The sequence below is a fragment of the Ursus maritimus genome, unplaced genomic scaffold, assembly GCF_017311325.1.
Source record: "Ursus maritimus isolate PB19 unplaced genomic scaffold, ASM1731132v1 scaffold_28, whole genome shotgun sequence".
NCBI lineage: Eukaryota > Metazoa > Chordata > Mammalia > Carnivora > Ursidae > Ursus > Ursus maritimus.
This window is the reverse complement of record NW_024425341.1, coordinates 33761169-33789048: the sequence shown is the minus strand read 5'-3', so window position 1 is coordinate 33789048 and position 27880 is coordinate 33761169. Positions and strand designations below refer to the sequence as shown.

The 27880-nt window shown below is 43.1% G+C and overlaps 1 protein-coding gene and 1 pseudogene across 4 annotated transcripts in view; both read right to left on the bottom strand.

The window, feature by feature from the left end:
- The window catches only part of WWC2 (WW and C2 domain containing 2), a 203976-nt gene that overhangs the window by 87129 nt on the left and 88967 nt on the right, over positions 1–27880 (bottom strand). For all 4 annotated transcript variants that reach the window (XM_040643367.1, XM_040643368.1, XM_040643370.1 and 1 more), the window contains exons 2-4: positions 19828–19937; positions 8204–8407; positions 7329–7405 (exon numbers count right to left, since the gene is read on the bottom strand). In XM_040643367.1, coding sequence (XP_040499301.1) covers positions 7329–7405; positions 8204–8407; positions 19828–19937 — 391 coding nt within the window. The remainder of the gene's footprint in view (positions 1–7328; positions 7406–8203; positions 8408–19827; positions 19938–27880) is intronic.
- Positions 333–1168, bottom strand: LOC103679713 (annotated as a pseudogene).

Genomic DNA, 27880 nt, shown 5'->3' with positions numbered 1-27880 from the left:
AGATCCATCCATGTTGTTCAAATGGCAAGATTTGTGCATTTTAATGGCTAAATAATATTCCATTACACACACACACACACACACACACACACACATCTTCTTTTATAAGCATTTCTCTTTTTTTTTAATTTATTTATTTATGTGACAGAGAGACAGCCAGCGAGAGAGGGAACACAACAGGCGAGTGAGAGAGGAAGAAGCAGGCTCCCAGCAGAGGAGCCTGATGTGGGACTCGATCCCAGAACGCCGGGATCACACCCTGAGCTGAAGGCAGACGCTTTAACGACTGCGCTACCCAGGCGCCCCCATCTTCTTTATCCATTCATTATTGATGGCTACTTGGGCTGCTTCCATAGATTAGCTATTGTAAATAGTGCTGCAGTAAAATAGGGGTACATATATCTCTTCAAATTATTGTTTTCATACTCTTTGGCTATATACCGAGTAGTGTAATTCCTGGGTTGTAGGGTAGATATTCATTCATTCATTCATTCATTCATTCATTCATTCATTTATAGCTTTGAGGCCTCTTTTCATAAAAAGCTGGCATGCATATACATAAACAACCTAAAATTCACCACATATTTACTTCAGTTTTTAGCTTGACCTTCTGGTAAGTCTTTAGATTCACTGATTTTGGCTACTATGTAAGGAGACCCTCCCTTGTCTGGGTGATTTAAAGGCATAGTTCATTGATGAGCATCTCTTATTTTTCCTTTATTGGCAGTAGGGCTTACGCTTAGTATCAATGCTGCTTCTCATTTTGCCATTTTGGATTCAAACCCACCTCTGTCCTAGCCGCCGCTGAAAGCAGACTTTGGGAGACAGTGAAAAACTTACTTTACTGGAGGCTCCATATGTTTCATGGCTTGCAAAACATCACAGCCTGCAAGTCCTGCAGCGGCAAAGGTCAGTCCAACTGCTACCACTGCACTGGCCAGGGCTCTGGCTCAGCTCCCCGGCCTCCGCCGAGCGCGCGGTTCATTCCAGCCCAAGGGCCGCAGCCGCCGATTCCACACCTCTACCAGGCAGCGAGGCGGCCACCACCAGCAGGCACAGAACCTATTTTTCATCTTTTGAGGAGCCTCATACTGTCTTTCCCAGCGGCTGCTCCAGTTTGCATGCCCACCACACGGTCGCCAACATTGGTTTCTCGAGTTTTTGATTTCCGCCATTCTGACAGGTGTGAGGTGCTATCTCACTGTCGTCTGATTTGCATTTCCCTGACGATCAGTGATGCTGAGCATCTTTTCATATATCTGTTGGCCATCTGCATGTCTTTGGAGAAATGTTTGTTCATGTCTTCTGCCCATTTTTAAATTGGTTTGGTTTTTAGTGTTGAGTTGTAGAAGTTCTTTTTTTTTTTAAGATTTATTTATTTCAGAGAGAGAGAGAGATTATGCATGCATGTAAGGGAGAAGGAGAGGAGAAGCAGACTCCCCGCTAGCATGGGGCCCGACGTGGGGCTTGATCTCATGACCCCGAGGTTACGACCTGAGTCAAAATCAAGAGCGGGATGCTCAACCGAGCTACCCAGGCACCGGGAGTTGTATAAGTTCTTTATATATTTTGGACTAACTCTTTATCAGATATGTCATTTGTAAATATCTTCTCCCATTCAGTAGGTTGTCTTTTAGTTTCATTTGCTGTTTCCTTTGCTGTGCAGAAGCTTTTCATTTTGAAGAAGTCCCAATGTTCATTTTTGCTTTTGTTTCCCTTGCCCCAGGAGACATATCTAAAAAAAAGTTACTATGGCTGATGTCATAGAGGTTACTGCTTATGTTCTCTTCTAGGGTTTTTATGGTTTCAAGTCTCACATCCATATCTAATTCATTTTGAGTTTATTTTTGTGTATGCTGTAAGAAAGTGGTCCAGTTTTCCCGACATCGCTTGTTGAAGAGACTGTCTTTTTCCCTTTGCATATTCTTGCCTCGTTTGTTGTAGATTAATTGATCACATAATTGTGGGTTTATTTCTGAGCTTTCTATTCTGTTCCATTGATCCATGTGCCTATTTTTGTGCCAGTATCATACTGTTTTGATTACTACAACTTTGTAATATAACTTGAAGTCTGGAATTGTGACTGAATTGAATTAAATGTGTAGATTGCTTTGGGTAGGACAGACATTTTAACGATATTTGTTCTTCCAGTCTATGCACGTGGAATGTCTTTCCATTTCTTTGTTTCATCTTCAATTTATTTCATCAATGTTTTATAGTTTTCAGAATACAGGTCTTTCACCTATTTGGTTAAGTTTATTCCCAGGTATTTTATTTTTTTGGGTGCAATGGTAAATGGGGTTGATTCCTTAATTTCTCTTTCTACTGCTTCATTATTAGTGTACAGAAATGCAATAGATTTCTGTATATTGATTTTGTATCCTGAGACCTCATTGATTTCCCTTATGAGTTCTAGCAGTTTCTTGGTGAAGTCTTTAGGGTTTTCTATATGTAGTATTACGTGATCTGCAAATAGTGAAAGTCTGACTTCTTCCTCAGCAGTTGGATGACTTTTATTTCTGTTTGTTGTCTAATTGTTATGGCTGGGACTTCCAGTACTATGGTGAATAAAAGTGATGAGAATAGACACTCATGTCTTGTTCCTGACCTTAGGTGAAAGCTCTCAGTTTTTCACCATTAAGTATGATGTCAGGTGTGGGTTTTCCATATATAGCCTTTCTTGTGTTGAGGTATGTTTCCTCTAAACCCACTTTGTTGAGAGTTTTTATCATGAATGTTTGTATGGAGTATGAATTTTATAAATATCAGCTGAATTTAAGTTTTAGTTTGTATGAGAATTCCACTCCCTTCCCTACCCCAAGAAGGCTATGGTCTAAGTATCTATTATGAATAAATGAAATAGGTTTTTCCCCAATTTACTGAGAAATAATGGACTTCACTGTAAAAATAATAAATTTTACAGTAAAAAGTTTTTACATTCCTCTTCCTAAGAAATATTTTCTCATGCAATTAAATACCACCTCTAAAAGTTATGAGTATGTTAATAAAAAGCATTAGCATATTTATTTTACCATTTCAAAAATGAGAAATAAGCTGCCAAGAAGTACTATTATCCCATTTGACCAAGGGGGAAAAGAAAACCCAATTATCACCAATACCTATGATCACACTATAAAACAGATGTTTTAGACAGATGAATACCTAGTTCCTCAAGCTAGCTCTAACTCAGTAAAACAAATGACAGACATCTACTAATACTGTTATATCAAAATAATGAAAATGAAGTTAGATTTGGCTACGCCTGAAAAATTGTTAAAGACCAAAAACGCAGGTAGGTACTCGAGACACCAAAGCAATGAAGAGTTATTATTTCTGGGCATTAATTTATGAAAAGGACTAGACAACACAGGGATTTCAACAGGGTAGGCAAGCCAAGAAAGGCCAGATTATCAAAATCTATGAGATTCTGCCAAGTTACCCATCCACTTCCTAATGGCTGAGGCATTCTAAAAGCGTGACCTGGCCAAAATGGGCACCACCAGCACAGCAAACACACCATCTGTGCCAGTATTCAAACCATGACGACAGCAACATAGCCCACGAGGGCCAATTTGCTATGGGCGCGCTTTTAAAAAGGTTGGAGAGGATGTGAAGAAAGGGGATCCCTCCTACATTGTTGGTGGGAATGAAAGTTGGTACAGCCACTCTGGAAAACAGTGTGGAGGTCCCTTAAAAAGTTAAAAATTGAGCTACCCTATGACTCAGCCATTGCACTACTGGGTATTTACCCCAAAGATACAGACATAGTGAAGAGAAGGGCCATATGCAGCCCAATGTTCATAGCAGCATTGTCCACAATAGCTAAATCATGGAAGGAGCCGAGATGCCCTTCAACAGATGACTGGATTAAGAAGTTGTGGTCCATATATACAATGGAATATTACTCAGCTATCAAAAAGAATGATTTCTCGGGGCGCCCTACAACATGGACGGCACTGGAGGAGATAATGCTAAGTGAAATAAGTCAAGCAGAGAAAGACAACTATCATACGATTTCTCTCATCTATGGAACATAAGAACTAGGATGATCGGTAGGGGAAGAAAGGGATAAAGAAAGGGGGGGTAATCAGAAGGGGGAATGAAACATGAGAGACTATGGACTATGAGAAACAAGATCCGTAGGGGAAGAAAGGGATAAAGAAAGGGGGGTAGTCAGAAGGGGGAATGAAGCATGAGAGACTGTGGACTATGAGAAACAAACTGAGGGCTTCAGAGGGGAGGGGGGTGGGGGAATGGGATAGACCGGTGATGGGTAGTAAGGAGGGCATGTATTGCATGGTGCACTGGGTGTTGTACGCAACTAATGAATCATCGAACTTTACATCAAAAAAAAAAAAAAAAAAGGCATTTACCCTGATGGGAAGTGCTAAATAAGCACCTACTCACTAGTGAAAGAGATGAAGAGAGTGTCACTTCTGATCTTCCGTGACAGCTAGCTCTGAATGTCTTATAACCTCCTCTGGAAGGAAGCACCTTCTTGCGGTCTCACAGTGATGAAATATATAGATGAAATACAGGCTTCTGATAGTAAGAGTACATCAAACCTGGTGTAAAACAAGCTTTATCTAAGAGATTCTGCTGCATTAGGAGACAGGTCCAGGGAATGTGACCACTGGGATCTCCTGGGATCCCCCAACTGGAACGGGGCTTCATTTCCTTCTAAATGTTTATCTGCAGGAGATACCTTATATGCTTCTGTTTTTAAATCTCTTCTTTAGTTTTCATCTTTCCTAGAAGGAAAAATAGAAGGCTCTTCCTATTGTGGTTATTCCATTTACAACGTGTTTTACAAAGATAAGAACTGTGAAAAACTGTTAAAATTTCAAAGGGCAATAATAATACGGAATAATGTCCCGAGAAGTGCATAGTTCCAGTTAGTACTAAAGTTTACGAAGAGTTAAGTTTTAACAAAATATCCTCATTTCCTTTTTTTAAATCACAGATATATACAGACTGAGGTACAACAACAAGGCATCCGACAAGCTGTCCCATGATATTCTCAAGAAGTGTACAGAGAAATGCGGGTGGACTGACAGAGTAATTGTATCAGTGATACACTGGAAGGATATTCCCGGTAGAATGACGCAGAACATTTCTAATAATGTTTTCACAAATTAAACCAAGAAATCCAAACTGAAGAGAGGTTTAGCTTCCAAAAGTACAAACTTTTCTCATGCTCTTCCTCTGAGAACAAACAGAGAAGTTGGGAGAAAGAAAACAAAACAAAACGTCTATAGGAAGACACTGGAGAACTACTACGGCAGCAAGAACTTGTGTTAAAAACCCAAAAGGTAAGGAAAGCCCATAGTCAGGATCCAGACTTGGTGTTGTTTTTCCTTTGGAGGCATTTGAGGGTACAACAGAGAAGCTGACAAGTTGGGAGAACACAGTGACTGAAGCCAGAGGTACAGGGAGAGAGCTAGCTACTGGCAGTCCCACAGAGCTGAGAGGTTCAGGGGAGAGATTTGGAGTTTGGCTTCCATCGAGCAGGAAGAGCTCTCATAAAATATCCCCAAAGTTCAGGTGGGATTTTGAAGACCTCTGCCCTAAGAGAAAGGGTGAAGTGGAAAGAGACCTACTCTTTGAAAAGGAATGAAGCCCAGATTTCAGATAGCTTGAACCATGACCAAATTACAATTACCTGCCCCTGGCCTTACTGCCCATAAGAAGCAACACTAAATCCTCTCTGAAGGATGACAAGATCATCCCACACTTCAAATTATCCTTATACTTCTTCATACATAATGTGTGGCTCTTAATAAAAAGTAAGCAGCTATAAGAAGCTTGACCAAATAGTGACCAAAAGTCACGAGGAAAAAAAAACCAGACCAAATCAAAGAATCCAACAAGTAGGAAGTCTAGACACTGCATTAGTAAAGACATGGAATTTAAAAGTGACTGATTATTTTGTTCAAAAAATTACATATCCATGTGCAGAATTTGGGCAAGTAAGTAGAGATAAAAAATAATCCAATAGAAATTTTAGAACTGAGAAATACACAGTGGGGAACTGAGCTGAAATCAGTTAAAAAAAAAAAAAGAAAATTCTCTACTGTTTAAAAATTAATACCCTTACATGAGAAATCATGAAGAGTTAGAAAATATTTTGAACTAATAGTAAAAATACAAAATTCAAAACCCGTGGGATGAAGGCTAAAGCTGTGTAGAAAGTCGTGTAGGCTTTAAGGGCAGTTATCAGGAAGTCAGAGCCCCGAAGCTCTCTGTCAGCCTCTGCTAACATTGAAGTGTGTCTGTTCTCTGACACGGCGATTCTATTCCTGGTTTCATAACAAACAAAAATGTGTGCCAATGGGCACCAAAAGATATGTACCACAGAAATGTATATTAAGACATATACTTTAATGACTAGAAATTGGAAGAACCTCTAATGTACATCAACAGTAGAAGAGAGAAAGAATTGATGGTACACACACAAAAGTGGAATGCTTGCTGCAGTAAAGGCTAACGTGGATGAATCTCGAAGTGTGGTTCAAAAGAAGCCATGAAATAATACATACGGCAGCATTCCAGTTTTACAAAATTCAAAGGAGTAGGAAATTCACCCACAGTGTTGCTGAGGCCAGTGTTACCTTTAGGGAAAAGGGCTGTGACGATGCAGGGTCTCAGTGGGGGCCTCTGGAGTCACGGTAAGAATCTATTTCATGATCGAGATACTGGCTGCACGAATGTAGTTGCTTGACAAACAGTCTTTACAACTCCAAGAATCAAGGATAAGGAAGCTCTAGTCTTAGCAGCAGTGTGGTCCAAAAGAGTTAGGGTAAAGATCAGGAAACTATCCATGAGGAAGTGTGAAGAACTAGTAAAGTTTCACCCTAGAGACGGAGTGACTTGGGAACACGATTTGTGGGCGCCTGTTAAGTACCAGGCTGTCCAGTGGGAAAGCAACGACACCGAACCCTAGAAGACACATTTTAGCATGATATGGAAGTTCCCGAGATTCGAACTTTGATTTAATACACTAAATATATTGGGAATATTGTAAAGGTCATATTAGTATTATATTAAATAAGCATATTGAACATACAAGGCATATATAATACACTTGACCTACTGCAGATAATACAAGTGCTGGGACATGGAACACGTGCCTCTATAATGAGGACACTGTCGGTCACTGAACATGTGGTCACAAAGGTAGGACGGCCACCCTCTGTGGGAAAAAGTGGAGGAGGTTCCTGCACCGAATGGAGAGGACAGGTGATCACAGAAGCCCCTTCCATCACCTTCAGATCCTATGCACATGTTAAACGGAGAACCACAATTAAAAAAAAAAAAAAAAATCTTACCCTTAATCGTGTAGTGGAGATCTCCGCTTTTAAAATATCGGGATCATATTTAGTACTGGATGAAGATCCTGAGAATACTTTTCGGAGAGAAAAAAGGAAAAAAAAGGTAACTTTTACAAGTTGCATAACTAGTTCTCGGCTTGGAATTTACAAACTCTAAAAACAAGATTTACATGCTTCTGTGGATACTTACTTTAGAATTCCTTTATTGTCATTCATCAGACACCTAAATATAAAAAGTAATCTTCAAACCTTTATCATTTTTTTAATAAAAACTCAAGAAAGAGGAATGTCATAAAGACCGTGGAGCTTACTCTTCTCTGGATTTCATGCCTACGTATAAACTCTTGGAGGATCTGACAGCACACGCAGCTTGGCAGGGCTGTGCTGCCCAGAAACTTATAACTTAAGTGGAACTTCTGAGCCCATCCAAACTGCTTCTTTACTCCAGGTGATCAGTTTCTGAGACGTGAGAGGGTGATCAACAGAAACTTCACTCCAGCCAACAGCTCCAGCTCCTCCCGCTAAGATATTGTACAAGAGTAGCAAAGGGGGCCAAAGTATTTGCCTTGATCTGAACGGGTAGAAATTAACTCATAAATAAATAAAAGGCAATCAGGCAGAGGAAGGAGCAAAAACCAGAAGGGATTCATCATCCACAAATGAGGGGGGTGGGGACTTCTGCCTGGAATGGAGTCGGAGGGTTTTGCTGAGAAGTCTGTGGGGTGCCCTCACCCCTCTCATGGCTTCAGGGGACTCTTTCTGCCTAGGAAGGAGCAGGATTCAAGATGAAACTCCACCGAAACCCAAGTGGCCTTCTCTGAGCTACACTTCGGTCCCCATTTCCAGAGTCTGAGCAGTCACGCTGTACTTACAGCTCGTGTGCGAACTTGACTTTTCCTTGTAGGCATCGCTTAATCGTACGTATTCATCGAGGGCCAGAGCCAGTCTTTGCTCCTTCACGTGGTACAGCTCCTTCTGCGTCCTGAGAGCCTCCTGAGCCACCGAGAGATAGTCCTGGAGCATCTTCTCCTGCTCTCCCCTCCACTGTTTTCGTGGGTCTTCAATCTGTGTGGTTTCTGAAAATACATTAGGTGGCTTCATTTTTAGAATTTATTGATTTTTGGGGGATGATTAAAACTTAAAAAAAAAAAGTTGCTAGCTTTAATTCTTATCTCCTCTAAACAGTTCATTAGTATTTATGAAGTGACCTCTCCAGAAATGTTACAGCTTTTGCTTGATTTTACCTCGTGGTTCACCACACCATCCGCCCCCTTTCAGATCCTTGTTAACACCTATCCTCACTGTGAAGCCATCGTACACAAAGTTGCCAAAGGAAGCTTCCTTAGCTGGGATCTGGCCATTCATCTCAAGAATTCTCTGGCTCCCTAATACCTACAGAATAAAAGCCAAACGATTTATGGAGCATCCAAGGTCTTGTGTGATCTGAACCCAATCTACTTCCCACGGCACATGTTTCCCTTTACGTAACACAGGACACTCTTGCCACGTTGCCCTCGACATCGGTGCTACTCAGAGTCTCTGCTGGCCGACCACACGGGTCCCGAACTCTGTTATATGTCCACCACAATCAGTATAGAAATCACAAGTGAGGGGCGCCTGGGTGGCTTAGTCTTTAAGCGTCTGCCTTCGGCTCAGGGCGTGATCCCGGGGTCCTGGGATCGAGCCCCACATCGGCTCCTCCACTGGGAGCCTGCTTCTTCCTCTCCCACTCCCCCTGCTTGTGTTCCCTCTCTTGCTGGCTGTCTCTCTCTGTCAAATAAATAAATCTTAAAAAAAAAAAAAAATCACGAGTGAACACTTTGAAATGCTTATGGCAATTTTATACAGTTATTGTATATTGTTGACTCTACTAATATTTGGGTTCGCATTTTATCCTTTTTTCCTATTTTTCAAATAATTCATTTTTATTGAATTTTCCAAAAATATCAATCAGTCCAGAGTGGATTTGAAATTTAAAATCAAACCAAAAACAAACAAAAAAACCCCCCAAAAAACAAGAAACAACAAACCAAACCCTAGGCCTGGTTGGAGAATACTCTAAGGCACAGTTCTTGGTTCTGCTGTTTTGCATACTAGAATCACCCAGAGAACTCTTGAAAAAAAAAAAAAAAAAAAGTCCAAGCTCAATGAGAGTTTCTATGGGAAGAACCGGTGCACTGGTAGGTTTAAAAGTTGCACAGGGGATTGCAATGAGCCCTCCTCTGCAATGGCTCACATGCTGCCTTCTCCATGAAATTACTCCAAATATCCAATCCTGAGCTTGCCCAAACTTGCCTCAAACACTCCTCCAGCAAAGGCTCTGGCCTCCGCTCTCTCCTTCACTCCTGCCTCCTGACCGACCCAGCTGCTTCCCACTGTGGCCCCGCAAGGGTGGTGCGCCCCTTCCCTTGGGAACTGTGAGTAATACAACTTCCTTTGATGGCACTGACCACTTTGTGCCGTCCTTCGGTCACGTCTATAAATTAAATCACTTACTATCAAAACAGCTGGGTCCTATGGGTGGGCCACCGAGAACCTGCTCCTGATAAATTAGGACAGGAAAATTAATTTACCAATTTGCTGGCATGTCCAGTGACATGTACTGTGTTTAGAATGTTTTTGCATGTAAATCTCAGTCTTAACGTACCCCAACTTGGTGTTTCTGGTTGGCCCCAAAGGCTGCACTAAGTCAAAACCCAGACAATGATGTGAGGTGATCCGATGTGGACACAAGAATCTCTAGGAGTCAGGCTGGTTCTGGAAATGTCTAACTAAGCTGGTCTCTAAGGATAAGGGATAACACTAAACTGAAGTAGTTCGGGCTGGGAAGCCTGGGTCCCCTTAAGGCTTAGAGAGGTCCTGAGAGATCAACAAAATGGCCTGGGTCGGCCAGATACACCGCAACCACTGCCTCAGGCCTGGAACCTTCACTTCACAGCCAACGATAACAAAAGTCGAGCTTCCTCCACCGTAGTAATTTGAGCGTTCATTTTTAAAGATGTAAGTATTTCAACATGCAAAAGAGGCATATCTCATGTAATTATGAGAAAAAAATACACTTGGAGTCAATGCCTAAAGCAATGCAGGAGGGAATAAGCCTGATCGGACAGCCCCTCCAGCCTTGATGGACATCATAACGGTGGGGCAGCCTCACCAGCTGGAGAATAAGGAGAATGGGCAGATATCAGCCAATAAGAGCCTAAACTTCTCCATTTGAGATATTCATTATAACCCAGGTTTCTGGCTATCCAAACATGTAATATTTATATTGTTTCCAACATATAACTGCAAGCTGACTCAGAGTACAGAACTCATCCACTACCAGATGGACACTTATGGTCTTAGAAAAGTTTTCCTACCTGTGGCTGACCTGCAATAATCCTCACCTCCTCATATTCTTGCCCCTTGAATGCGGGTTAGACCTAGTGATCTGTTTCTAATGAATACGAGAGAGGACGTGATGGGTAGGACCTGGGACTAGATTACAAAGGGCTGTGGTTGCCACCTTGTGCGTGCCCTCCCTCCTTGGCGCGTCTTGGCTTCCTTGCTGTAATGAAGCCCAACTGCCACGCTGTGAGCTGTCCTATGGAGAGGCCCACGTAGCAAGGAGTGAGGGGACCACTGGCCCCAGCCAACAGGGAACTGAATCCTGCCAACAATTATGTGAGTGAGCGTGAAAGTGGATCCTTCTCCAGTGGTGTCTGGCTACCACCTTGAGGGCAGCCAGCCTATGAGACCGTGAGCTGGAAGATTCCACTGAGCCTTGCCTGGATTCATGACACATAGGAACCATGAGATAATAAATGTATTTTGAGCCACTAAGTTTTGAGATAATATGTTATAGTGAGATATATAACTAATAAACTGGACAGCCAAAAGGATAATACAAACTCAAAATGCATATGAAAAATGTGACAAATGTATAAGTTGCAATAGTTAGAGTAAGATATGTACTCCTAGCTCTCTCTCAATATCGTCAGAGGTTTCATCCAGTCATCTTCTCCCTACATATTGGGGAACTGGCATACTTTCCACAAGACACCTGTTCAACAGTTAAATTGCCACAAAACACTGAAAGTTAAACGGACTGACACTGAGATGAATAAAGTACAACAATGATAATAATAAACGATCAGCACTGGGGCGCCTGGGTGGTTCAGTAGGTTAAGCGTCTGCCTTCGGCTCGGGTCATCATCAAGCCCCATGTCGGGCTCCCAGTTCAGTGGAGAGTCTACTTCTCTCTCTGCCTCTCCTCCTTGCTCGTGCTCTCTCTCTCAAATAAATAAAATTTTAAAAAATCTTAAAAAAAAAACGATCAGCATTTACTTGGCGAGATCAGCAGGAACACTCCGGGAGGCGGGTAAATACCATACGCTCCACGAGCTGCAGCAGGAGCGCTGACATTTCTGAAACGCTGTGCAATGCCAATGTGAGCTCCAAAAGAGGGCTCCCGGAGGCAGCGCAGAAGAAGGCTTCATAAAGCAGGATGGTGCTTCACTTTGATCGGCTGTGTTTGTTGAATGTATTTGTAAAGAATATTTATTAAATGTAAATACTTTTAAAAAAAGTATTATAAAAATGTGGTATTTTTGCATTAAGACCTGGTGACCTTGGGAAATCATTGTATTAGAATGCAGTATGATTTGCATGATGTCTGCGGAAACGTCCCATAGCTGAAGGGAGTTCACACTCCATCAGTTGTGGATGTGCAACTTCAAAGACAGAGAACGGGTTGTGAGCTACGAGAGCTTATCATGGAAGACGACATTAGATTCTGTCATGCCTATTTCTGTTCCTTCTGCTGTGCTCAGGAAGAATGGGTCACACAAGTATGAGCCCTTCTCTTTCTTCTTAGGAACTACCCGCTGAGCTTATCACCTGTCGTGCTTCTGCAGACAAGTACCGATCATCTACCACATGCAATGTAGGGGAAACGAGATGTTCGGGTGTGAGGCCCTCCTTTCAAGGAACTTACAAAATATAGAAGAAATTGTGACACACGAGTTAGAAAAAACACAATGAGTTTGTCCAGTAAAAACTGATAGAGGCCTTGAGAGGAGGAAGGCTAAAAGCCATGGCAGTTCAGACACAGGGTTTGCTCTGGCTGAAAAAGCAAGGTTCCACGGAAAGGCACTGATGGAACAGGGCTCTGAAAGGTTCCGGACAATGGCCCCTCAGGACGTAGCCCTTTACTTTTCCAGGCCCCCCTCAAGGCCCCCACAAACCCACATACCAGCCTTCGGTGGCACTGAATTTCTTCCTTTCATCACGCTCTGCGCTCTGTGGCCTCTCTAGACCTTTGGCTTTAACTTGTGATTTCTCTTCTTCCGGGAAGGTATCCTTCTCCCAAACCCCAAACCGAACCCCAGCCCCTTTTTCTCCAGGCCTGGTTAACTCGGTCATTCTTTGGGTATCATCTCAAAGCACCATCTCTAGCGGCCATGGCTACACCCTAAAAAATGGAGAGGACTCTTCTACTTGTTCTCGATCGCTCTGCCAGCCCAACGGTGGTTCTTCCCACACTCTGCCATGTTGTCTCATTTCTTCCCCACTACTCCAAGAGGGACTGGTCTGTGGTTTCTTGAACACCAGGTTAATAAACATGAAACTCATTTTGAAAGCGATGGTGCGCCACGAAGGTTCTAGGCAAGGCCAGGAAAGGATCTTAGCTGTATTTGAGGAATATTATCTGACAGAAACGTGAGGTTCTACTGTGTCCACAGAACTCTACTAACTACTATAAGAGTCAATATGATTGTGCAGAAAGTTTTTTGATAAAAGATTACATGTTAAGAGAAAAAAGTTTATAAAACCATACATATAATCCGGCAGGTATAAAAAAACGTATTTAAAATTCTGTGTGTGTGTGTGTGTGTGTGTCTTTGTGTGTGTGTGTGTGTGTGTGTCTTTGTGTGTGTTATTAATATGAAGAAGTCTGGAAGAATCCCATTTTGTACTTGCTTGTTTTGAAGTCTTGAGGGCAAAACAGGTAGCAGTGCCCTAGAAATGAAATGTCTGACAAAATACTAGGACAATCCAGAGCCACGAACAGAGGCAGAAGAGTCGTTTGTATGGTAACGGCGAAGAACAGTGCTGTAGGTAAAGGACAGCGTAGCGTGCTGGGGGGTGAGGGCAAGGTCACATGTTTGAGAAAGAAGATGTGGGGACTCTCAGTACAGCAAATGAGGGGAGAGAGAAGGAATGGTCTGCAGGAAGGAAGGTTCCAGGCGCGGGAAGAAAGGCACCGTCATCTTTATCCCCCTCCATCTACGTGGAAGGAAGGGACAATTGGGACTGGGAATAGATCCCCAAAATGACAACTATATGAAACATGCAGATTATTACACAGATTACTAACAACTATTAGTTGCACTCACTAAAAATATGGATCACCACAGCCATCATACGTTTCTCTCGGATATTTTAAGTATCTAAAAATTTTCTTTATAAAATAGCTTAATAGTTTATCCTCCTAGGAAAATATAAAGGATGAAATACAACAGAGATGAACTAGGAGGGCCCCAAATTTATTCCCCTTCTTCTAAAGGAAACAGCTCCATATAAAATATTACACACACTTGAGGAACTGTCATCAAATTTCAACACAACATGGGACGCTTCAAAACCGACACAGAGGAGGTCGGTGCAGGTAATAATATGGAGTAAGCGCGCGCCATCCAATCTCTCCCACGGACTCCAACCAAAAACCAAGGACAGCAAAGCGGAACAAACCGACAACCACGACCACCACCACCACCAAGGATCACACACATAAAACAATCCAAGGAAGACGCTACACAGTAAGTAAGAGCAAGGAGGACTGTGGAAGGAAGTTGGGCCTCACAGAACAATCATGCAGGAACAAGTCCTGTTTTGTTGTTGTTTTATACGCCCCTCATCCCTTGTATTTCCCATATCCACAGGTACTGCAAATGGGTGCAGACAAAAAAAGCTCCAAGACAAAACCCACTCTATCTTGTCAGAGGCCCGAGGGGGTGCCCACGACCATCCCCGAGAAGCCCGGGAATGAGCTGCATGGCGGCTGGCGACAGGGGTTGGCGGTTGGTGGTGTGGTGGCAGCCCACCGCAGGCTCATTTGCTCCCCGCTCCGTCCTGAGACCCAGGCAGTCCTGGGGAGCATTCGACAGTGTGTGGCGAGGCTAAAGCCGATTCGTACTTGCTAGAATACCAGGAAAAGAGGCTCCATGGGAGCCAGAGATCAGGGGGCAAGATGACGGAGGAGGGAGTTGAGAAAGTGTCTAAGTCGGGTTATTTGTCTTCTTCATGTTGATTTTTAGGAGTCCTTTATATGGTCCGGCTGTGGGTTCTTGGTCAGATAAAGGTACTATGAATATTCATCCACGACACAGTATCAGCAGTCTGTTCCTTTAAAAGCATGTTGAGTGAAAGATTCCATCCACAGGACTGAATGTACTCAGTTCACATGGTGTTCTAGAACAGGTGAAACCAAGCAGCTACGACAGAAATCCGAACAATCGATAGCACTGGGGAAGGGGCGGCTGGAAGGGACAGGAAAGAACTTACTGGGTGATGAGATTATTCTGCATCTTGACTGGAGAGGCAGTTACAAAAGATTTACACACCTGCCACAATTCACTGAAATGCACACTTAAAAGCTGTGCATTTTCTTTTATGGAAATAGATCTCCATTACCAAAAGAAAGACAAAAAAATTAAGGTACAACTCTAGAGGTACCCAAAAAGTGACTTATTTCTGCTTACGGTGATAATATCAAAGCCTTATAAACAGCATTTCACAATTGCCTTTTAGTTACAAATATCCCCCACCAATATCTATACCCTTGCTCCACACAAACCCACTAAAGAATTCCATCACAAAACACCTAAGGCCTAAGATACTCATTGTCAAAGTCAAATTTTTTACATCGAGATATTTAACAGTGTTACACAGAAATAGTATTAAACAGCCAAACAGCTTTTATTTCTTTTTTTTTTTTTTGTAAATAAAGAGAAAATAATGCTGAAACTATACAATGTCAAGACACAACATATGTGTGGACCAGCTGTTATGAGAAGATAATACCATTTGTTCCCTAAACTACTTCACAGGAATGTCTTTAAGATTAATGAGATAATGGACCAGATCCTTTTTAGTGGGAAAACTACTTGATGTGGGTAATTGGGGCACTTTAGGGCACAGTAAATCCATCAGGCCACTGGGATACCATTATTGCACTAATGCAAAATGGGGGACTTAAAAACCTGTATTCTAATAATTAAGTTTTTAAATATTCAGGAGGGCACTCTCTGAAGCGTAATTTATACTTGAACTTTACTTTCTTCAAAAACAAACAGCAAGCTTTCAACGTGTGAGTTAAACAATAAAGCTCTTCCGTCCTTCTAAAGAGTTCATCACAATACGAGGTACCAAAGATAAAGAAATGTAGAGTCACTGTCCGCAAGAAGCTCACAATATAGTGAGGAAAACATACAAATAAATAATTCAAATGCAATGTGACAAATGCTTTTTAAAAATCCCTAAGTGCCTGGCACTGCAGAAATCCCTGGACAGGGCACCTCACTCGGAACGGGGGCGGGGGCCCGCACGATGGAGGGTGGACGCCAGAGAAGGCCTGTGGGAAGCAGCAAGGCCTGGGCAGAGGGGCCCTCGATGGACGTGGCCACAAGGGAGGGCCCAGGCACTGGGCAGAGAGCGTTCGGGGCTGGAACCAACCATCGCAAAGGGAGGCAGAAAGCCAAGGAAGCACACGGCACAGGGACAACGTCGTCCGGCGCCGCAGCAGGCCGGAGGAGGGCACACTCGTGGGGGCCTGTGGGGGCAGACTGGAAAGAGCCACCTTGTGAGAATCAGCCGCGTGCATCTGGAACCCCGGACAAGACTTAAGAGACACATTTGGCAGCCATCGGCTTTAGGGAGTAACGTAGGTCATCACCCAAGGGGATCTGCAGGCTACAGAGGGCGGCGACTACAGAAATCTGGACACTGGGGACAGGCGAAAGGAAAGAGGGCAAGAGCAGCTGGGTACGTTAAAAAAAAAAAATTCCAATAGAAGGCATCATGAAATCCAAAGGAGTAAAGAAGAAGAGGAAATAACCCACGGTGACAAGGGACTCTGTCGGATGAAGGAAGAGGAGACCCCGGTGTTGTCTGGATGTGACCATTTGTGGGGTCTCAGGTGAGCCCAGTCTCAGTGACAAGATGGAGAACAGTGTCCACAGTGCAGTTCACGCAGGCTTCCCGGGGGAGGGGAAAAGAGAGGGTCACAGCTGGTTGGGGTTCGGGCTGAACGACGGTTTTTAAGCACGAATGGGATTGGGGGAGAGAGCTATTATTCGTTTCTTTTGGTAGTTTTGGTTTGGTTTCATTTTGAGAGTTTCTAGTGTTTAAATATGAAGACAAAAGAACCACTAGATAAAGAAATGGTGGGAGAAATTCTTAAAACCAGAAAACGATGGGCAAAGAAACAACAGAGAAGGAATGGGATATAAAAGTTATTAAGAGGGGCGCCTGGTGGCTCAATTGGTTAAGCATCTGAAAAGGTCATGATCCAGGGGTCCTGGGATCGAGTCCCACATCGGGCTCCGTGCTCAGCCGAGAGCCTGCTTCTCCCTCTCCTCCCCATTCGTGGTCTCTCTCGCCATCACTCTCTCTCTTTCTCTCAAATAAATAAAAATCTTTAAAAATTAAAAAAAAAAGTTATTCGGAGGGCTCTCGGGGATGAGGGTCCAGGAGAACCCTTCTTCCACTGAGATAGGAGGGAAAGCCCAAAAGGTGGCTTTAGGAACCTGAGAGTCCACAGGTAGCCAGAGGGAAGCTGAGGGAATTAAGCTTCTCATTTCAGTGCCATGAGAGCTTAGTTCTGTCAAACCAGGACAGGGAGGTTTGTTTCTGCTTCTGTAAATATTTAAGGAAAAAAAGCTAAACTTACATGAAAGTGAGATTTAAATAGTTATACATTCCAGATATTCCAGATAAATAATTATCGGCAATGACATCAGGAATCACAACTGTTCAAAACGAACTGCAATTCTACCAAAGTAGTCCCTTCCATTATAACATTACAGTATTTGGATGTCGGTCACTGATAAGCAATAAGACCCGCATATAATAATAGAGAAAGGTCTACTAAAAAATACAAAAACGAAAGCTAACTTTAAAACCCACAATGATGAATTCTTCATAGAATTTGTACAAGCTTTTGGGGAGAGATGTCTCTACACAGAAGTCACATTTCCTCTAATCACATTTTACAAACCAGTAAAGCTTACAGAAACTATTTTTTTTTTAAAGATTTTATTTATTCATTTGACAGAGAGAGAGACAGCCAGTGAGAGAGGGAACACAAGCAGGAGGAGTGGGAGAGAAAGAAGCAGGCTCCCAGTGGAAGAGCCTGACGTGGGGCTCGATCCCAGAACTCCAGGATCACGCCCTGAGCCGAAGGCAGACACTTAACGACTGAGCCACCCAGGAGCCCCAGCTTACAGAAACTATTACTTGTAGTTACGTTGAGCTAATGAGTGCATAAACGCTGGTTCCCAAGCTCTATGCACCAGATGTTCTCCTACAACAGATTACGAGCTCTCTCTTCCAAGTCCCTGCTCCTTCGATCCCTCCGTCCCCTGTACACGTGAGAATGGGACGATTCTACAGCCCTCCAGCGCACAGTGACTCACTACTCTGCCTGCGCGCCCACCGCGCTGTAACAGCATCCCCCACACCAGACAGCCTAGCTGTCCTCTTATCTGGCTCGCTGGCTGCCGCTGGGTTGGGGGGCATTTTATATCCACTCTCGGTGGTCTCCCAGGCAGAGCCCCTCCTCACAGCACGAACTGCTGGAAGCGAGTCCTGCATCCCAACCGCACTGGGACTGGAGCCTCCCAGCAGATCGCTCGGGGGCACAAAGCCTTCTCCCCCCACCTCAGCACACACCCCACGCCTTCAGCTCTGCAAATCTCAGGCATGAGTGGAGCAGTTCCATCCGTTCTGGGCCCCTTCCCAAGCACCCTGGGAAGCGAGTATTTGCACAGATAAAAAAAAAGACAGAGAATCAGTGGGGTATATTTTCTCAAATTTGATGTAAGTACTGTAAGCAGATTCAAAAATTTAACATTCTTAGGTTTCTAAGAGATCACTGTTATTAATATGGGCTTTTTGTGCCTCTCAAAAACTCCATCATATACCTACGCGAGGGCAGCTGCAAGCCACCACTAACAACCACACATCAAATAAGATACTGTTCTACAACCACAGTATTCCTAAAGATATTAAAGAGTATTATATATATTTTTTAAAGGTTGTATTTATTTATCTGAGAGAGAGCATGAGCAGGGGGAAGGGGCAGGGTCAGAGGGAAAAGCAGAATCCTTGCTGAGCCCAACGTGGGGCAAGACCTTGGGATCATGACCTGAGCCGAAGCCAGACGCTTAACTGAATGAGCCACCCAGGTGCCCCTAAAGAGTACTTATATTAGATAAACTTTTAATGTAATAGACCTATGAGAAAGAAGATAATGGAGTATAAATCATTATGTATTACTGAAACACCTTACTTTTTACAAAGATTTTATTTATTCACTTGAGAGAGAGAGCGAGAGAGAACACAAGCTGGGAAGAAAGGGAGAAGCAGGCTCCCCACTGAGCAGGGAGCCCCATTTGGGGCTCAATCCCAGGACCCTGAGATCATGCCCTGAGCTGAAGGCTGACACTTAACCAACTGAGCCATCCCGGCGCCTCTCAAAATCCTCATTTTTAAGTGAAATAAGCAAAATGAGTATCAGTGAATTCATGCATTCATCTGAATAAATTTTTTAAAGGGGTGAGCAGGGAGCCAAACATAAATATAAACACACACACACAGAGACATATAAATAATACTTTGAGTATGTGTTTTGAAAAGTTATTCATGGCCACAGCAATCTGCCCTAGACCTACCACGCCAGCGATCCGACAGATTAAAAAGCTGTTAAAGTGAGAGGTGCTCCCCTTGCAACCACAAAGAAATCAGGAAACAAAACGAAACAAGGGTTTAGGTCTTTTCTGAGGTACAGCGGCATCTTCTAGAGGTGCTGATGTCAAACCTTCCCCTCCCCACCACAGCACCCACGCAGCCACGGGACCTGGCTGCACGCATGCCCAGCATGCCTGACTCTGCCCGTGGCAAGGACAAGAAAAGGAGCAACCTCACTCTGAAGGGCAGTGGTCACGGGATGAGGATCCTCACGGTTCACAGTCTCCACTGACCCCACACCTGCGCTCGAGAACACTCCCCTCCCACCAGGCAGACAGACACACACACAGATTCATTTCTCCGTCTCTGCCCTCCTAAGCCCAACGTACATACATGCCCCAGATTCCAAAACAGGCATTTCAGGTAATATTAGTCACTGAGAAAGTGGAGTTTAAAATAAAGAAATTCACTTTGTAGAGGGTTTACGCTTTTAACGATTCTAGATTGGGGGGGGGGAGTGTTACTTTTACAAAAAAGAAAAACTTACTGTTGACGTGATCGATGTAGTAGACGCCAATCTGCGGGTCAAACCCTGCTTCCCATCCCCACGGCAGTTCATCCCCAACACAGTCCGCAAACGACAAGGGCTTCGTTAACCTGCAACACACCAGAATAACGCACAGGTGATTCTTTCATTGAAACATACAGGCCAACATTCAGCACCCAAACCACAAGCAGAGATGTGTCTAGGGGGCATTTCCCTTTTGTTCTTGATTGTGTCTTGAGTTGGCACTGCTGTGTTTGAAATCTTAAAGGAAAAAAATACAAGGATAAAACAGATGAAAATCCAAAAAAGTAACAATAAGTCATAATACCTTTTGCAAATTTCACAGCTTAGGACTGGGAGATGAATCCATACAATAAATAAAAAAGGCCCTTCTAAATCAGGAGGAAGTCCAAGCTGACAGTAAGGAGGCCTGGGACCCAGCTCTAGCTGTCCAGCTAAATGGCTCTCCCATGGCAAAGAAAAATTTGTCCCAGGACAATTCCTGGCATCACGGAAATCATCACACCAGTAACTAAGACAAGATACGTATCAGGCTACACTAACTCCAGATCGAGATGCTCTTGTATAAATTAACTGAATACTTACTTGATGTGAGGTCCACTATGGATTCTCCTTGACAGGGGGGACAAGTATATTTTATTTTTATAAGTCTGTTACACATACCAGTCACTCAACACAATTTTTAATGGAAGCAAACACACAAAGTATTTATGTATCAACGTGATGTTAACTTCTGAAGCTGCCTTATGCTTTAAGCTTTAAAATGAACAGGGGAAAACTACAGGTTCCTAAGCAGAGTACGGGTTTCAAACTTAATTTTGGGTTGATTTTTCTCTCTCACTTCCTTCATTTTTGATTCTGAGATTTTCCTTGGCTGTTAGAGCAGCCACGGGCAGGCTAACACTACAGATTAGTGAATGCCCTGTTGCTGGGTGGCCAACATCCGCTGACACACCTTCTGATTTAGCGCAAAGGCACCACTGACACAGCTCCTACAGAATCACCTGGAATCCCGTTTATCCATGCTAATGAATATCAACAATGTCATAGTTCAACTGAAATACAGCCCGCTTCCAGAATCTCACCATTCATCAGAATGACAGTGTCACCTACCCTTCAGAATGCTGGGAGAACTATATGAAAAGGAAGGAAACCCTTTCTTCCCAGGCCTCACCAGCAACAGCACCCTCCAAAGACATAAAACACCACTGGATGAAACCAAGGGAGTGTCTCTCCTTTTCACTCAGTGTTCCCAGAGCCTGAAATCTGGTTCTGGCCATAGCTCCGGGGACACTGGGCTTTGAAACCAGTTCAGCTGACGGAAGTAATAATGAGAAGCAGCAGCAATGCCCCTGAGGCGCTAGGAGACCACCTTACTGGGAGGCTCCATCCACCCCAGGTTCCCTCTCTTTTAAGTGGTGATCACATTCCCTTATCCTCTCCCTACAAATTTAACTGCCTCCTAAGATTAATGTGAGATTAAAATGGAGTTAACTTATAACAGTGTCTAGGACATGGTAAATAGTCTGAGAATTCTTAAATTCTTCAAATGAGCCGTATTAGGAGAACTGCCAGACAGGGACGGCCCTGAGCCCAGTACACCGGGTCAAGGAGGAGCCTGGGGCGCCATGATCTAAATGGCTCACGCAACGTTTCATAGCTGCTGAGGAGCATGACTGGGGAGCCCAACCAGGCCTGTTTCTCCAGACTGAGTTCATGTCATCTTTGTACCTGCTTGGGCTCTGGGACAGTTCTTTTCTGCGGTGACCCGAGGTCTGGTCTCCCTCTAACTTTTACCCACTGGTGCTAGTTTTTTCCCTTCGTGCCAGAGAGAGCTAGTGTGATCTTAATTCCACGTGATAGGCTTTCAAATATCTGAACAAATGTCAGAGATTATCAGTACAGGCACAACGCATAAATTCTCTTATTTGTTCTTCAGCGGAATGGAGACAGGCAGTAATTCTCCAGGTCCGGTCCTCACGGCCCGCAGCATCAACATCTAGGCACCAGTTAGAAATAACAAATTCTTGGGCCCTAGCAGAGGCCTGCAGAATCGGAAACTCAAGGGCCCAGCAATGCATGTTTAATCAAGTTTTCCAGGTAATTATGGAAAATTTGGGAACCAGTGGCTCAGAAGTTAAGAGCTTGAAATTTGGCATCAGAGACCCGCTGGGTTCAATTCCTTGTCCTCCACCTGCCTGCTGTACAACCTAGAGCAGGTTCCTAACCTTAAAAACCCATTTCCCAATCTTTTCTTAAGGGGGGGGGGCGGCGGATTGTGAAGCTTAAAAGAGAATTGAACAGCATAATGCTCGACGAATGGGGCGCTCCAGTATATATTAGATGAGTGAAAGGAGCCCCAGACATGGTAGGCAACGCATCCAATAACATGGCAACTCGTCCGATTTACTTTTGCAAACCTGGAGTCAATCTGAACGCAATCCGAGTCAAAGAACTTTGCTCTTGGTTGTGCTTAAATTCCATCTTATATCGTAAACTGCCCAGGAAAATTGACAAAGGAATTAGACACTATATCAAAAAATCCCCTTACCACAGGAAGTGGCCTTGTCTTCATACACTGTCTATAAGACTGATCTCTGACTCCGTTGATGAAGCTGATTATTAGACAAAGCCCCTGTGCCAGGTTACCTTGCATATTATTGTTCTCTTTCCCTCACTCCTTTATCAGTGCTGCCTAAAACGCACATGCATCCTGAAGAAATGAATAAAACACGGATACGTAAGTTTAAATGACAAGAGTGGTATTACAGAAGTGCTATCCTGGTACCAAATCAACATGTTTCAGCGTATGACATGAATATATTTATCACTCCAAGAATGAGAAGTCACAAAAGCTTCAGAACATGGGTTATGATTACAAATTATGGTAATTTGACTACACTTGGAAACAATCCAGTTTTTCCTATTAATTGCTCAACAGATAATAACCATTTTATTAACTGTCACTGTTCTAAGACTAGAATTACGTCTATAAGTATACGTGTAATTATGAACTCAGTTAAAAAATTCAGACGTTTCCATTCCTGGAAATTTTAACATAAAAATTTCTTTGCAGTGTTACTTCAAAAATCAATTAGATGCTTTATTTTCTGTACCTGGATAAGTATCTATCTTTTCTCCGCACTCTATCCATAAGTAAAACCATTAAACACATATGTATAAATTTCAAAATCTTGGAATTTAATTCTTATCCAAATTACAAGATATAAATAGAATAAGAGTCCCAGATATCAAACAAAATTAAGCACTCAATTCTGCTGCTATCTTGAAAATGGGAACATACTATGACATACTAAGAAGTAACACAAAAGAAAAAGAAGTTAACAGATACTTTCCAAAATTAGAAACAATATGACTTAGAACAAACACAGTAAGCAGAAATGTTGATTAGTTTCTAAATTTCTACCTCTTGTTTTGCACAAGGAATCTCTGAAACATTCCATTTTCCTTTGATATTAAGGAAGTAAAAATGGATGGAGTTTGCTTTTTGTTGGTTCCCCACAAAGGAGCAACATCATGCAAAAAGCCTGAAACTAACAAGAGTCTTTATGCGAAATTCCAGAGATTACTCTTTGCTTTAAAAACCGCCTTCTTTTGCACCGCGACTAATGTGAAGAAAATGCCAGTTTACTGCAGCGCTTTGCCAATGCTCACATACAAAATCTGAACTTTGCACGGTATTTCCTCTCTTTGTGGACACTGTATCATCCTTCCACATGATCCGGCATTTAGGGTTTACTGTCAATCATGGATACCTGTCCTTGGGCATGAGACGCCTGCCACACACAGACAGATTTACTCTTCCCAATTCCGTGATGGTGAGCGCCGTGTGCGCGCAGGCACAAATCCCGAAGCACTGAGTTTGTATGAACTGCACTGAAAGAAAAGGCACTCGACGGACAAAGCCATTCTCGGGTTAATAAAACTCATGGCACAATTCAAGTCCCCCGAATGTATGGTTTAGCGTGAATGCGGAAGGTCTTCCCGGTTAGTTTTGCTTTGTGGCATCTGCCGCTGTCACTGTTGAGCTAAGTCAAGCAGAGTTCCTGTTGTGAGCCGTCCAGCATTGCTATGGGACCGGCCCACACGGACACCCCGAACTGCCCCACAACAACAGGGAGGAAGTAAGGATGTGCTTCACGAGCTGCGTTTTAAAAGGAGGGTAAAACACCAGAAGTCCTTCTAGAGGCCTGACAGAATATTAATTTATAATGATGTTAATTAGGCCCCTCAACACGTCTATCTGTTTCTATCGTGATACTAGCAGGGGAAGCAGCAAAGGGACAGAAAGGGAGGAATCACTGGAAAGGGTGAACACTGGCACCAAGAAGAAAATGGCTCTTTAGAGAAATTATGCAAACCACTTCAGAGGAGGGTGACAAGGTTAACTTTGTACCTTTGAGGAAAGTAGCTTAAATTCTTCAAAATGAGCCATATTAGGAGAACTGCCAGACAGGGACAGCCCTGAGCCCAGTACACCGGGTCAAGGAGGAGCCTGGGGCGCCATGATCTAAATGGCTCACACAACGTTTCATAGCTGCTGAGGAGCATGACTGGGGAGCCCAACCAGGCCTGTTTCTCCAGACTGAGTTCATGTCATCTTTGTACCTGCTTGGGCTCTGGGACAGTTCTTTTCTGCGGCGACCCGAGGTCTGGTCTCCCTCTAACTTTTACCCACTGGTGCTAGTTTTTTCCCTTCGTGCCAAAGAGAGCTAGTGTGATCTTAATTCCACGTGATAGGCTTTCAAATATTTGAACACAACGGTCTTGTTTCCCAAACCTGCTCTCCTAGAACCCAAATGCCTGGTTCCCTCACCATTGCTCATATCCCTTCTCTACTCAAAAGCCTGCCAATCTCCTGTCCATAATCCCACCCGATTCTCCCTGCTCTGCAATACATCCCATCAATTAGTATCAAGTAAGAATCTCTTCTCGAATAGTTCATTTTCTTCTCCCTCAGCCTACAAATATACTCAATCCCTCCACCCTAAAAAAAAAGCCAAACCTTCCCTCAAATCTTTTGCCTCCACTTTAATGTTCACTTCTTAACCATTTATTCATTCTAACCTAGAGATCTTAAATCTGGAGGGCTTTAGGAGACCCGGTCAAAATCTCCCTATGCCACCTAACCCATTCTACAGCTACTTCATGGATATATGACTGAAAGGCAATTATTTGTGGGTGACTCACCTCTGAAAGAGCACAACGCTTATGCTGTTGAGTTGGGGATTCAACTGTATTATTTGCAAAAACGTCGATGTTTACACTATTCTATGTAAAAAGAAATCAACTTTTACATGTCGTAATTATACTAAAAATATAAAACATTGACTGTTTACCATGTACCACACATGCTTTAAAACATAGAAATCCTCCTAAAACCCTGCGAAGTACATATAAGTGTCATTTGAATAGCCTATGCAGGAAAAAAAAACTCTAATCCAATAAGCACATGACTGGGTAACACACACCTCTTTCTAGTCAACATTTGTAGTTTCCAGCCACTGGGCTGATGATGTGGTGTGTGGCTGTCATTGTTCTCTAAAGCGTGAGTTCAGCTACTGATAGGGATTTGACTCTCCACCAGTTTCTGGAAGAAGCAGCAAGAAAGGGGCCCCTTTCAAAAGTTCTGGAGAGAGAGGGGAGGGGCCTGGACGCTGAAGCAGCATCGCTGGGCAGAGGGGTACACTGTGGGCGTCCGCACGGCCCGAAGGGCTCCTGCAAGGCCGCAAAGGCTACGTGCCCCACTACGCAGGCTTCCACACTGTCCACCTTCACAACAGAGGCTCTGAAGGAGTGGGAGGTCAAGTACAATCACAGACAGGAGGAAAGACACGTATCAGGGACACACAACTCCTACGTTCTTTAAAGATTGGACTGACGATCAAAAGTAACTTTTTAAAAATACTTATCTTTTTGATAGGATTTGTAGACTGAATTGCAATTTCTAAATAATACTGTATTTATACACACAATTCTGAAACAGGAGGTTATAAAATGATTCGACTTAATTGTTTATATTTTCTGCCTATTAAAAAAAAAAAGTTGGCAGGATGCCTGGGTGGCTCAGTTGGTTGGACAACTGCCTTCGGCTCAGGTCATGATCCCAGGGTCCTGAGATCGAGCTCCACATCAGGCTCCCTGCTCAGCAGACAGTCTGCTTCTCCCTCTGCCTGTTCTGCCTGCTTTGCCTGCTGCTCCCCCTGCTTGTACTCTCTCCTTCTCTCTGACAAATAAATAAATAAGATCTTAAAAAAAAAAAAGTTGGTACCTATAAGGCCAAAATTGTGGATTACATTTCGCACAGGAGCTCTTTAATGTAAGATCAGTCTAGAAATGTTGGTTTCGAGCAGTCGCTCTCAAACCTAAGTGTACATCCAACTCACCCGGAAGGCTTATTAACCAGCTTGCTTGGGCCCATCCACCCCACAGTCTCCGCCTCAGTAGATCGAGGTGGGGTTCCTAACAAGTTCCCAAGTGATGTGGACGCTGTGGCCCCTGGGCCATACTTTGAGAACCACTGGTTAAACCACAAATCACAGCCCTAATCCACTCAGGTGATGGAGAAAGGAAAACACACCCAACTTAAAAACGAAACTGTAGGCAGAAGCCTCTGCTTCAGAAATACCTAAACGATGAAAACTATGTTTATGAAATGTTTAAACAAAATTAATGGCTTTATTAATTCTCAGACTGGAGTCACTTCATTTGATTTTAAGTAAACATTTTTTTCTGAAAAAACATTTAAAATTTTCAAAAATAAGTTCCTGACTTTTTCTTCCATTTTCTCACCTACATACGAAATAGTCAACAGGAAATTGCAAATTAGTCAACAGGAAAATGCAAATAAAAAACAAAAGAGGTACCAGTTCATACCCATCAGGATGGCTATAATTAGAACATCCCCCAAACTGAAAGTAACAAGTGTTGACACGGGCGTGGAGAAAAGGGGAGCCCTGTACGTTGTTGGCGGGAAGGTAAAATGGTGCAGCCTCTGTAGAAAACAGTTGGCAGTTCTTCAACAGTTATACACAGAATTACTATATGACCCCACATTTGTGCTCCTGGGTATATCCCCAAAAGAACTGAAAAGAGGTACTGAAGCCACCGTGTGCCAATTCATGTTCACAGCAGCAACTGTCTACAGTAGCAAAGAGTGAGACACCTCAAATGTCCATCCATGGATGAATGGATAAACTGCGTGCGGTAGATACATGCAACGCAGTATTATCCAGCCACGGAAAGGAATGAAGTGCCTACACGTGCTATGTGAGGAGGGCGTCCAAAACATTAGGCCAAGTAAAGCCAGCCCCAAAAGGTCACACAGGGTATGATTCCATGCACATGAAATATCCAGTATAAATAAATCCAAAAAGATAGAGAGGAGATAAGTGGTTTGTCAGGAGCTCAGGAGAGGGGCAAATGGGGAGAAGCTGCTGGATGAATATTCTAGAAGGAGAGAAATGTTTCAGAACCAGAAAAGGCACTCACACAACAGTGTGAAAGTAGTAAGTGCCACTTTAAAGTGGTTCCTTCTGTGGTATGTGAATTTCACCTCAATAAACTATTTTTAAAAAACAGTAATAAGTCAAACAATGCCAAGACTCTAAGTGAAGAAGATCCCTTCACAAGAGGAAGTGAAATAATAAAAATATGTGAAAATGTGCAACTTCACTAATAAAAAGAAATGCCAAATAAAACAACAGTGAGGCTTAATTTTATGCCTGTTAGGGTACTGAGTTTTTGTTTTGTTTTGCTTTGTCTTCATAATGAAGTTCAGTTCTGGTGAGGATGTGACGAATCAGTTACTTTCATTTGTTGCTGCTAATTTTGTAACTTGACACAATCCTTTTAAGAAACAATTTGGCAGTATTAGAAAACCGTTAAAAAGTTGATTCCATTCAACCTAGGAATGCTGTTCTTATGCAGTATTCCCTGAATCCTGTCCCACAGGACCACCCCTCCAAAGACTCAGTGGCCACCTAAGGCGTCTTAGTAGCCACGGTCTCTG